Source organism: Martes martes (genome assembly GCF_963455335.1).
Source record: "Martes martes genome assembly, chromosome: 5".
Lineage (NCBI taxonomy): Eukaryota > Metazoa > Chordata > Mammalia > Carnivora > Mustelidae > Martes > Martes martes.
Window position 1 is genome coordinate 93,969,400 of NC_137892.1, and position 11,508 is coordinate 93,980,907.

General features: G+C 44.1%; 1 protein-coding gene across 3 annotated transcripts; it reads left to right on the top strand.

The window, feature by feature from the left end:
- Positions 1-1,638: 1,638 nt before the first annotated feature.
- CDKN2AIPNL (CDKN2A interacting protein N-terminal like) lies at positions 1,639-9,848 on the top strand (the record flags this gene model as incomplete). Of its 3 annotated transcripts, XR_013966882.1 has the most annotated exons (4): positions 1,987-2,268; positions 3,572-3,671; positions 8,555-8,664; positions 9,636-9,848. XR_013966882.1 is itself a non-coding variant. In XM_080804619.1 (3 exons), exons 1-3 carry the CDS (start codon positions 2,030-2,032, stop codon positions 8,564-8,566), a joined length of 351 nt encoding a protein of 116 aa, XP_080660745.1. In that variant the 5' UTR covers positions 1,639-2,029. The 3 variants fall into 3 exon arrangements, 2 of the variants coding, with proteins under 2 accessions (XP_080660745.1, XP_080660744.1); XM_080804619.1 differs by lacking the exon at positions 9,636-9,848 and having other exon boundaries at positions 1,639-2,268; positions 8,555-8,816; XM_080804618.1 differs by lacking the exons at positions 8,555-8,664; positions 9,636-9,848 and having other exon boundaries at positions 3,572-3,698.
- Positions 9,849-11,508: the final 1,660 nt, after the last annotated feature.

Here is an 11,508-nt window from a genome sequence, read left to right on the forward strand (position 1 = left end):
CTTGTGACAGGGCCTTGTAAAATGTTAATACTAACATTTCTAGACAACTTCACATCTTGAAAGAATAATGTAACAATATCATATTATTTTTAATAATACCTATTTATGCACTTTTGGGTTCTTATAACTCGCATGCATGTATGAGTATATTTGCATGTAGGTAAATATATGTATGTGTAGATGTCCCATCATTATCCAAATGATGCTAAATAAGCTTATTGCTGGATGACCCCATAGCTTTTTCCCACCCTAGTGGCCAAGTTAGCTGTGTGGCTACAGCTGCTGATAACAAAGCCTGGGTTCCTATTTCAGGACCAGCTTCTCACCTGTACAGCAGGTGACCAAGAATTTGGTTCAGAGGAGCCTCATCAATGCCTTTCAAAATTTGGTCAGTGGCAGATGCAATCAGTTACCTGGAACCTTGATTCTGAGCATCCAGTGACAGGCCTGGGAATCTGCTATTTTGACAAGTCCCTCAGGGAGTGTGATCTGTACTCAATTTTGACAGCCCTGCTGTGGGCACCTATTCCTGATTGCTGTGGAGAAGCTGAGACTGTTCACATTCTCCCTGCTTGTCAAGGTGAGCGCGGCATGCCTCCTCATTGCTAACCACAATGGGACTTCACTGAGCCTGGTGCTGGGTTTGCAGGCACAGACTTCTCATTACACTGCCTGGTATTTCTGTTTTCGATGGGGTTTCTGCCTGCTGGGGTCCTGACATCCCATCAGAAGCTGCAGAAGCAGCAGACAGCACAGTTGGCTCTGAACCCTGGATCCTACTCACACTATACTGCAGTGGAGACCTGGATCATGAATTCTAGGCCTGGCTCTATACTTTCCCCACAACTGATGAGGGATGAGGGGGCATCCTTTAAGGTCAATAATCTTTCAAGGGTGATGGGGGCTCAAGTGATTTCCCAAGTCCTGTACTTGAATGCTTCCAGGGATGGGAAATTCACCACTTACAAGTAAGCCCTTCTCTCAGTGGACCTGCTACCTGGCCCTTGAACGGACTCCAGAGTTATGCTAGTCTCACCTGCTCACCTCATGTGGACACATCTATTCTGGCTCCTTTCAAGAAACTGGGGTTGTCACTGCTCTGGTTAAAATTCTTCAGAGGCTCGCATTCCTCTTAGGATCCAGACCACAGTCCCTACCATGGCCCACTATCCTTGCGGCCTCCCCTCCTCCACTGTCCCACAGGGTCACTCTAGGACCCTGTCCCACAGATCTTGGTGTTCTCTCTTACCAGGCCAGGCCGAGTCTTGCCAGGGCCTACTTCTCTTGACATGTTTAACTCCCATTCATCCCTCGGCTCTCCAACATTTCGCTCATCTCCAAGTCTGGATCAGGTCCCTTGCTTATTCACGCTGCTAACACTCTGGACCTCTCCTCATGAACATCTGCCAACGCTGAACTTTTTCACTCAAGCAATTATTTCACCAGTGTTTGCCTCCCCCAGCAGACGGCAAAGTTCATTAGCCCAGGGATCTGAGTTAGCTCTTTTGCATCCCCAGCATTTAGCAAAGGGCCTGGCAGCTATTTAACTGGACGAATGGCTCGCTCCAGGAAGACGGGCCACAACCGGAAAGAGTGTTGGGACGACTGAGAATTAATCAAAGGCACACCGCAGGAGCTACACAGATAAAGCCCTCAGAACTGAGGGCACCCGTGTGCCGCCGGGTGCCCTCAGGGCAAGGTCACAGCACAGCTCTGGCTGGCACCCAGCTGCCTAATGGGAAAGGGACACTCCGTCTTGGTGCTTGGGGGCCTCAGTTTCCCTACCGGTTCCCCGCGGGGTCGACTGAGAACGGCCCCTGCAGCCCCCAAGTAGACGCACGCCAGGCGCAGGGGGCTGGGGAGGTCTGAGGGGCCGGAGCCGACGAGGCCGCCGCTCCCGGCGAGGGCGCTCCAGGCCGGTCGTCCGGAGCAGTCGCGCGCCGCCGGGGCCCCTCTAGCCGCGGGGAGGTGGCGCGGTGCGAGTCGGGAAGGCGGCGGGTAGGTGCGGCCCTCAGCGGTGGAGGGCGCCATGGTGGGTGGCGAGGCGGCTGCCGCGGTGGAGAAGCTAGTTTCGGGGGTGCGGCAGGCGGCCGACTTCGCGGAGCAGTTCCGCTCTTACTCGGAGAGCGAGAAGCAATGGAAGGCTCGCATGGAATTCATCCTGCGCCACTTGCCCGACTATCGCGACCCGCCCGATGGCGGTGGCCGCCTGGACCAGCTGCTGTCCCTCTCCATGGTGTGGGCCAACCACCTCTTCCTGGGTTGCAGGTGCGGACCCCTGCGGGCTGGCTGACCCTGTCCCCTGCCTTCAGACCCGCAGCCCTCCCGTAGGGCTGACCCCTGCCCAGTGCTGACCCCGCCCACAACCTTCCGCCTCACTGGCCCGGCCTATGGCTGATTCCCACGCTACCCAGCTCTTTGGAAGGACATTTAACCTCTCAGAGCCTCAATTTCCTCATTTGGAAAATGAGTTGTGATGACTACAGTATTAAAGAGGAAAAAAAAAAAAGCATCTAGCAGGGGCTGCTATTTAGCAAGAGCTCAATCTATGGTGAGCGGTAAAATGCCATTGCTATTTGTATTAATACTATTGGTTTAAACCTTTGAGGAGTACATTTTAAATTTCTGGGCTCCTTCCACCCACGTGCCAAACGTGCAGACACAGAAACTGAGATCCCCAGTTTACATATGAAAGAGCTGAGAGAGGGCCATAGTGTTCTGGCAGGATTGTGGATTTTACCATTTATGGCAGGATGTACTCTGTGTCCTTTGGCTTTTTCTCCCTACTCCCCAGTCTGCTGGACTCTTAGCAAGAGCCAGCCTTTGCCTCTGCTTTTCCTGTTACGAAAATAACATATTTTTAAGGGACTGTTTTTGAAATGCTCGATAAGGCACCCCTTGTACCCCCTCAGTGAAGAAAGTGTCAAATCTTGAAGCTCCCACATCCTTTTAGTGTCCTGAAATTGTGTTAGGATAGTAAGATAACTTGTGTTAGTCCTGGTTTCTGTGCCCCTTTTGGCTGTCTGACTCTAGTAACCTGCTCCCTCCAGCCCTTAGCCACTTGGTTTTGTTTCCAGATGTTGGGGTTATTAGAACAGGATTCGGAGAAGCAGTGCCAAAGGCTTTTCCTCTGTTTTCTGGGTGCCCCTGGGAAATCCTGGTTAATGGGTTCCAAGACTAGGAAGATGTCATAAAATTGGACAAATGAACAAATGATGTTATTTACATTAGACCAACATTGCATGTGCTTAAAAAAAAACCATTTTGGCCCTCATACTGTGTCCATGAATATGTACTGCCAGATATACAATGCCTCTATTTTTGTAAATCTTTTTTTTTTTTTTTTTTTTTTTTTGGTAAATCTTGAAACACCTGTTCCGTTGGCATTCCTACAGCCACTTCTGAATCCACAAGCCCGAGGAATGGTTTCCTAACCTGATGCTAAGCATGTGTCCATTTCCCTGTACTATCACATCAGAAGGCTGAGAGTTGAGTTACTTGCAATTTCTCATTAGCCCACAGTGACAGTAATTTCTCCAAGGTTTTTATCTTACTACTTTTTATTGTGCAGTTACAACAAAGACCTTTTAGACAAAGTGATGGAAATGGCTGATGGGATTGAAGTGGAAGACCTGCCACAATTTACTACCAGAAGTGAATTAATGAAAAAGGTAAACAGGATTTCTAAGTGCATTTGAAATGGTATAGAGTTAATGGCCCCTGCTTTTGTGTTGATGTGTTAGAATATATAGTTTACTCTCCAAGGATCTAAGCCCTTTCATTAAAAAATTTTAAAAACACTGGACACCTGGGTGGCTCAGTCAGTTAAGCATCTGCCGTCGGTTCGGGTCATGATCCCAGGGTCCTGGGATCAAGTTCTGCATCAGGCTTCTTACTCATTGAGGAGCCTGCTTCTCCCTCTGCCTGCTGCCCCCTCTGCTTGTGCGCTTTTTCTGTCAAGTAAATAAAATCTTATTTTTTTTAAGATTTTACTTATTTATTTGACAAAGGGAGACACAGTGAGAGAGGGAACACAAGCAGGGGGAGTGGGAGAGGGAGAAGCAGGCTTCCCAAGGAGTGGGGAGCCTGACGTGAGGCTTGACCCCAGGACCCTGGGATCATGACCTGAGCTGAAGGCAGAAGCTTAATAACTTGAGCTACCCAGGTGCCCCAAATAAACAAAATCTTAAAAAAAATTTTTTTTTAAATTTGTTAATGAAGTTTAATTGATCTAAAATATCCTATTTGTTTCAGGCATACCTCATGTTTTTATACATTATAAATAATCTCTTAACAGTTACCCATCTTTCACCATGTAAAACTGTTACAGTCTTACTGACTGTATTCTCTGTGCTGTACATCACATCCTCATGACTTAATTTATTTTATAATTGGAAGTTTGTATGTCTTAATCCCCTTCACCTCGGTTGCCCACCCCCCATCTGGTAGCCAATAGTTTGTTTCCTGTGTCTATGAATCTGTTTTATTTGTTCATTTGTTTTTTTAGATTCCACATATAAGTGAAATCATACTGTATTTGTCTTCACCTGTCTTATTTCACTTAGTGTAATGCACTCTAGGCCCAGCCATGTAGCAAATGTCAAGATCTTTTTTTATTGTTGAGTAGTATTCCATTATGTATATGTATAACTACATCATCTTTATCCATTCATTTATCTATGTACATTAATTTATCAGCTTCCCAGAAAGTACTTCAGTCTCAAAGAGTACACCCCATTTGATTTCAAATAGTTTTCCTGGGGCTCAGCCCTGGGACAGCTAGATAATTGCTTGCTGCCTGAGTATACCTCTGCAGGAGTAGGATCAGCTTTTACTTCCTAATTGCGTGTGGCAGATTCTTTCCTTGTTTTTTACTCCTAAGAGGTATTTTGCCGTCCTTAAAACTTGTTTTTTCAAGTTAATTTTGTTATACTTTTTTTTTTTTTAAGATTTTATTTATCTGTGAGAGAAAGAACAAGCAAGAGGGAGAGGCAGAGGGAGAGGAAGAAATAGATTCCCTGCCGAGCTGGGAGCCCAGGGACCCTGAGATAGTGACCTGAGCTGAAGGCAGACGCTTCGCCAACTGAACCATCCAGGCGCCCCTATACTTCTCTGTCTTATATGTAGCCATAGTCCTTATAGTTTTTCTGGACTATTAAGAGATCAGAACCCTTTATGGTGTTTGGGTCGCAGACCAAGGGAAACTAAGGAGGTTTTATAATTGATATGCATGCCATCAGACTAGTCAGACTCACCTAGCTACCTTGAAGAAGCCTGCGGGGAGCCTCTACTTCTAGAGCACTTTTGCATTATGTGTGTTTTGGCTTCCTTCAAATAAAACTTAAGTTTTCTTAATAGCCAAGTTTTAGACTATTGATACCAATGAAAATGAAACTCAGTTAATCCTGAGAAGTGAGATCCTTAAAGGATATGTAGAGTTTTGCCAGTTTTTAAGACTCTTCTATTTATTTTGATCCTGAGAAGGAATCTTCTGATGTGTGTGCTGTGACAGACTTGTGTGGTGTTGAAGGCTGTCCCTTCTCCGTTGAAGCCCACCTTAGAAAGAGTCATGGGGACTTCCCAGCAGTTCTTCTGTCTCTTGTCTGAAGTTTTTGCATGTAATAGAGGCTGGCAAACATTAAGCAACATTGCCAGCCCACATACCAAAAAAAAAAACCCTTGATACTGAGCCATGCACCTGAAAGTGTTTGTCGTAGTTCTGCCTAGAATAGATCTTCCACTCTAAAATTAGAGTTTAGGTGGGTTTTAAAGCCAGCTCGCAAGTAGAAATGAATCACCTGGCATTGTTGGCATCTTGAGACTGGACAGTGAAGGTAACTTAGGACATAATTTCTTTAAAGTAAGATTTAGGGGCGCCTGGGTGGCTCAGTGGGTTAAAGCCTCTGCCTTCCGCTCAGGTCATGATCCCAGGATGCTGGGATCGAGCCCCGCATTGGGCTCTCTGCTCAGCGGGGAGCCCACTTCCTCCTCTCTCTCTGCCTGCCTCTCTGCCTACTTGTGATCTCTGTCAAATGAATAAATAAAATCTTTTTAAAAAAATAAATAAAGTAAGATTTAAGGGGCGCCTTCCTGGCTCAGTCGGTTAAGCATCCACCTTCGGCTCAGGTCATGATCTCAGCGTCCTGGGATTGAGCCCTGTATTGGGCTCCCTGCTTGTGGGGAGTCTGCTTCTTTCTCCCCCTCTACCCCTCTCTGTGCCCATGCTGACTCTCTCTCTCGATTGTTCTCTATCTCAAATACATACATAAAATCTTTAAAAAATAGGTTTAAAAATTTATACATATTCTGCAGTTTTGAGGCAAATACATCTCTGTGGTCTATCCAACTCTTATTATTTTTTTGTCTGAGAGGAAATGAGCATTGTTTTCTGACAGGTGGTATTTGTCAAACGGTTACAGTGTATGATTTTTCTTTGGATTCAATACAAATATATTGAGCAAACAATCTCAGTTACCTGAACAGTCAATCCTTGGCACCTACTAGCAGTCTTTGTGGTGGACCAGCTTTACCCACTAGTGAGCAGTAATTAACAAAATGCAGCAGCTCACTCAGGAAGGCTGTCATTACTAGGACTGTCAAGTGTTAATATTTCCAAGCCATTGTCTTAAGGAGAAAGAGGAGTGATTAACTAGGAAGCTATCATTATTGGCTCACAGAAAGAATTTGTCAACTTAATTTCTCAGCCCATTTTTCCTGAGAACATTTTTATCCAAGAAGGAAAATGGCAGTACAGAAAGTGACTGGATGTGAAATGGGAACAAGAAGGTAGGAAAACAAGCATACTTGCATTTCAAGAAGTGCCTTTCTGTGTATTATGTCCAATTTTGGCAAGCTCTAAGGTAATGGAAAAGCAACTGCCGTGGTGAAAGGAGATGTGATTTTAAAGCGGCAAATAGGGGCACTTGAGTGTCTCAGTGGGTTAAGCCTCTGCCTTTGGCTTGGGTCATGATCCCAGGGTCCTGGGATAGAGCCCTGCTGAGCAGGGAGCCTGCCTCTCCCTCTCCCCCCACTTGTGCTCTCTACCTCTCTCTCTCTCAATAAATAAGTAAAATCTAAATGAATAAATAAATAAATAAAGTGGCAGGTATTTTGGAGTATTAAAACAAATTCAGCCTGTCAGATTACTGGATCTACCTTTTCCCTTTTATCCACTAGAAAGAGAAAAAGGCAGAAAAGCTGATTCTCACCCCATAGGCCAGTCTGTTGCCCCGAGCTCAGGATGAGTAAATCCCATGACAAAACCTTGTGTCAAAGACTGTACTTGCAGCAGCCAGAGCTGTGGCAGCTTCTGTGCTGTCGTAGTCTTGGTCTGTCCTGTGGGAAATTTGAAAGATGTCTTAGGGGATTTTCTTTTCCTTTGGAGTAATGATGGTTTCTTTAGGTGATACTGCATTCTCCTAAAAGGGGAAAGACTTCTCATATTTTGCCTTTCCTGAGGAATTTTGCTTTTTCATTGCTCAAAAAGACTGGAGTGACAGACTTAGCTAGGAAATAGGTCATACCTTGAAAACTCCGATTACTAAAAAGACTCTCAGATTGATTCACTTACACTGCTAAATGTTAAGGAAATCCATTCAAATACAAGGTGACAGCCAACATGATTTCTTCACACCCAGCTTAAAAGTTGTCTAAAGCCAAGTTTAAATTTACCGAAGGTGCTAGAGAGCACCCAGAAAGAATATATCTGCTTCAGTTCGCCACTATTTGAAGACATGCATTTACAGTTTCTAATAGTGTGAAATCCAAAAATATATAACCTTCACATCTCCTAAATATCCTGAGTCAGTGTGAAATCTTGTGAATTACTACCTGGATTCAACTGATTTTAATTTAGAACAGTGTATGTTTGTGTGGTTCTGCTTTTAGAACACCCTTCACTGAAGAGCATGCCATGAAGAAAGTTATATTTCAGGTATTTCTGTTATCACTTTAAATTCTCAACATTTATAGATCACAGGTGTCTCAAGAAGAAAATTAGGCTCTAGCTTCCAAATAGATGGTATGTTCAATGTTTTGTTGTATTTTCTGTATGTAGTAAAATAATAATTTGAGTCTACTTTCCATCTAGGTAGTACATAAATATTCTATCACTGCTTTATTTTATTTTTTAAAAGATTTATTTATTTGAGAGAGAGTAAGCGAGAGAGAAAACACAAGTGGAGGGAGAGGCAGAGGAAGGAGAAGCAGACTCCCCACTGAGCAGGGAGCCTGATGTGGGACTTGATCCTGGGACTTCAGCACTATGACCTTAGTGGAAGGCAGACACTTAACCGACTGAGCCACCCAGGCGCCCCTCACTGCTGTATTTTACGTATTTATTTATTTTTTTATGTTTATTTTTTAGATTAACATATAATGTATTATTAGCCCCAGGGGTACAGGTCTGTGAATTGTCAGGCTTACACACTTTACAGCACTCGCCATAGCACATACTCTCTCCAATGTCCATAACCCACCCTCACTGCTGTATTTTAATTTAAAAGTTTGGTTTGCTGGACTACATCGCTAAATAACCTTTTCTCTTTTTTTCCAGCATCAGAGCTGAGGCAGAAGATTCATCACATTTTCACCATCAGCTACAGGCTTAGGAAGGAGGCTGGGATGAATGTGACATGGACCACAGCAGCTCTCTTAAGATTCCTGGTATTTCCAACATGTAGGAAAGAGGCAGTTGGAATGACAGTCTTGTCTAGATTGGAATTTTAAAAGGTCCATTCTTCCAGTAGCTATCATTGTAAAAGTGTGCATGGATATTTATGTATTTATAAATCATGCCCTTTTTTTCACTTTTTGAATGTCAAACTTTTTGTTAAAAATGCCTATTTTTTTTTTATGTTATAATAATCGCAGGTAGTGAGTTTTACAATTTGGACTATTCAGTAATGTGTTTTCAAGTCTAATTCTGTTTTATGGTCTTTCCCCACCCTGCACTGAGGCAAACCAGCCCTTATTTCCTTTTTTTTTTTTTTTTAAAGATTTTATTTGAGGGGCACCTGGGTGGCTCAGTCGATTTAAGTTTCTGCCTTCAGTTCAGGTCATGTTCTCAGGGTCCTAGGAGCGAGCCCTGCATTGGGCTCCCTGCTTAGCAGGGACCCTGTTTCTCCCCCTCTCTCTCCTGCTCCCCCTTTGTGCTTTATCACCCTCTCTCTGTCAAATAAATAAAATCTTAAAAAGAGATTTTATTTATTTGAGAGAAAGAGAGCATGAGAGGGGGACGCAGAAGGAAGAGGGACAAGCAGACTCCAAGCAGGGAGCCCGACTCAGGGCTTCATCCTAGGATCCTGAGATCATGACCTGAGCCAAAGGCAGACACTTCCACTGAGCCACCTAGGCGGCCCTATATCCTTATTTTGTTGTGAAGTTTATGCTATCTTTATGGCCACTGGCCACACACACTCATCTTTTTTTTTTTTAAGAGATGAGTGAGAATTAAATCATAGGTCTCAGGTACCTACTAGCTCATGGGAAGAGGGCAGTTTATAAAAAGGCACCTGGCCTTATTTTAAAATGGACACCACATGCCATAGCTTGGTCCAGGCAGCCTAGCTGATCTATACATTTTTTAGAAGGTCTCCCAGGCAGCTGAGTAAAGCCCACATTATTTTTTTCTACAGGGACCCTGAAGGTTTTGGTCTTCTAGACTTAAGGAATTGCCTTGCACATAGCCCCTGAAGAAATACTTGTTTATCCAATGCTGTCTTGCTCTGAAATTCTCATATCAGTTTTTCCCACTTAGTTAATATATCTATTCTTTAACCTCTCCCTCTTCTCCTCATTCATTCATTGGTTTTTTAGGATTTTATTTTATTTAAAATAAATATTTTTTTAAGATTTTATTTGTTAGAGTACCAGTAAGGGGAGCGGCAGGCAGAGGGAGAAGGAGGCTTCCCTGCTGAGCGAGGAGCCTGATGCGGGACTTGATCCCAGAACCCTGGATTGAGCTGAAGGGAGATGCTTCACTGACTGCGCCACCCAGGTGTCCCTAAGATTTTATGTTTAAGTAATCTCTTCACCTAATTTGGGGCTCAAACTTAAACAACCTTGAGATCAAGAGTTGCATGCACTACCAACTGAGCCAGCCAGGAGCCCTATATTTATTTAATACCCACCATTAAGAACTTGCCTCCAGGCATAAATACTGAGAGAGGGACTTCATTTGGGGTCAGCAATGTAACAGTCATAGCAGAATTCACTCACCACTGAGCTTGGTATTTCGGATAATGGTGAATAAGGCAGTGGACCCTGTCTTAGCTGAACATACCGGTAAACCCAGGTAACTGAAAAACCAGGAATGGGGGCGCCTGGGTGGCTCAGTGGGTTAAGCCTCTGCCTTCAGCTCAGGTCATGATCTCAGGGTCCTGGGATCGAGTCCCGCATCGGGCTCTCTGCTTGGCAGGGAGCCTGCTTCCTCCTCTTTCTCTCTGCCTGCCTCTCTGCCTACTTGTGATTTCTGTCTGTCAAATAAATAAATAAAATATTTAAAAAACAAAAACAAAAACCAGGAATGCTGAGAGGAGAGCTGGCTGTGGGAGCATGATGCCTAGGAACAGACAGGTGAGATGCCTCTCACCCACTGCTCAAGCCTAAGGACAAGTATCACACCTTGGATGGGCCGCATCTCTGCAGCTTCTGGCTCTAATCTGTAGCAATCATTAGAGTAGGCCAAGTGAGGTCAGGATCTCTGATTTAATCGGGCAAGCCACTTCTCTCCCTAGCCTTACCTGGGAAATGGAGGTCATAGAAATACAGAAGAACTGTGGCAAAAGACAAAAGACGAAGATATTGCAGGGGTAAGCCAGTGCTCAGTAGCCTCAGCCTCTTCCTCGAATGTGGCCTAGCCTCTTTCTATTCTGGTTACCTGCACAGATTTGTGAGGCTTAAAAACCAAATTTACAAGTTGGGCAATATCAGAGTGGGGCTGTTGACTTTTAAAATGCATCTTTCACAGGTTTCTCATCACGGATCCTATTTTCTAAGATACAGTGTCCTATTAAAATAATAGTATCATGTCAGGAATGTATCCATTGCATAAAGCAAGCTTAAATTGTGCGCTGATTGCATATTCCCCTCCCCCATTCTTCTTCAGTGTCTCTAGTTAATCAAAAGCAGGTTTTCTGATAACGATTTTCTAGTGGGTTTTCTCATCATTTCCTCAGCGTAAGCTGTCTTCCTTCTCATCTTTTTAAAAATTTTGTAGCTATCTCATCTATAAAATTAAGCAGTATTTTAAAGTTTCATCCTTTTTTTGGAATAGAAAGTGAGATAGAAATCTAAATTTTTGCATTGCAGCAGTCCTTGTAGTGTAGGCAAAATGGCCCACTCTTATGCTGAAGCTGGAGCTCACTGCAAGATACTGGCCTTGATATATGCAGTGCTGTCCAGCACAGTGTAAGAATCACATGAGATCATAGGAGGGGACACGGTAAACTGTTACCTTCAGGTAACAACTACAGAGCATCCTTTGTGTTAATGACTTCAGTCTCAAGA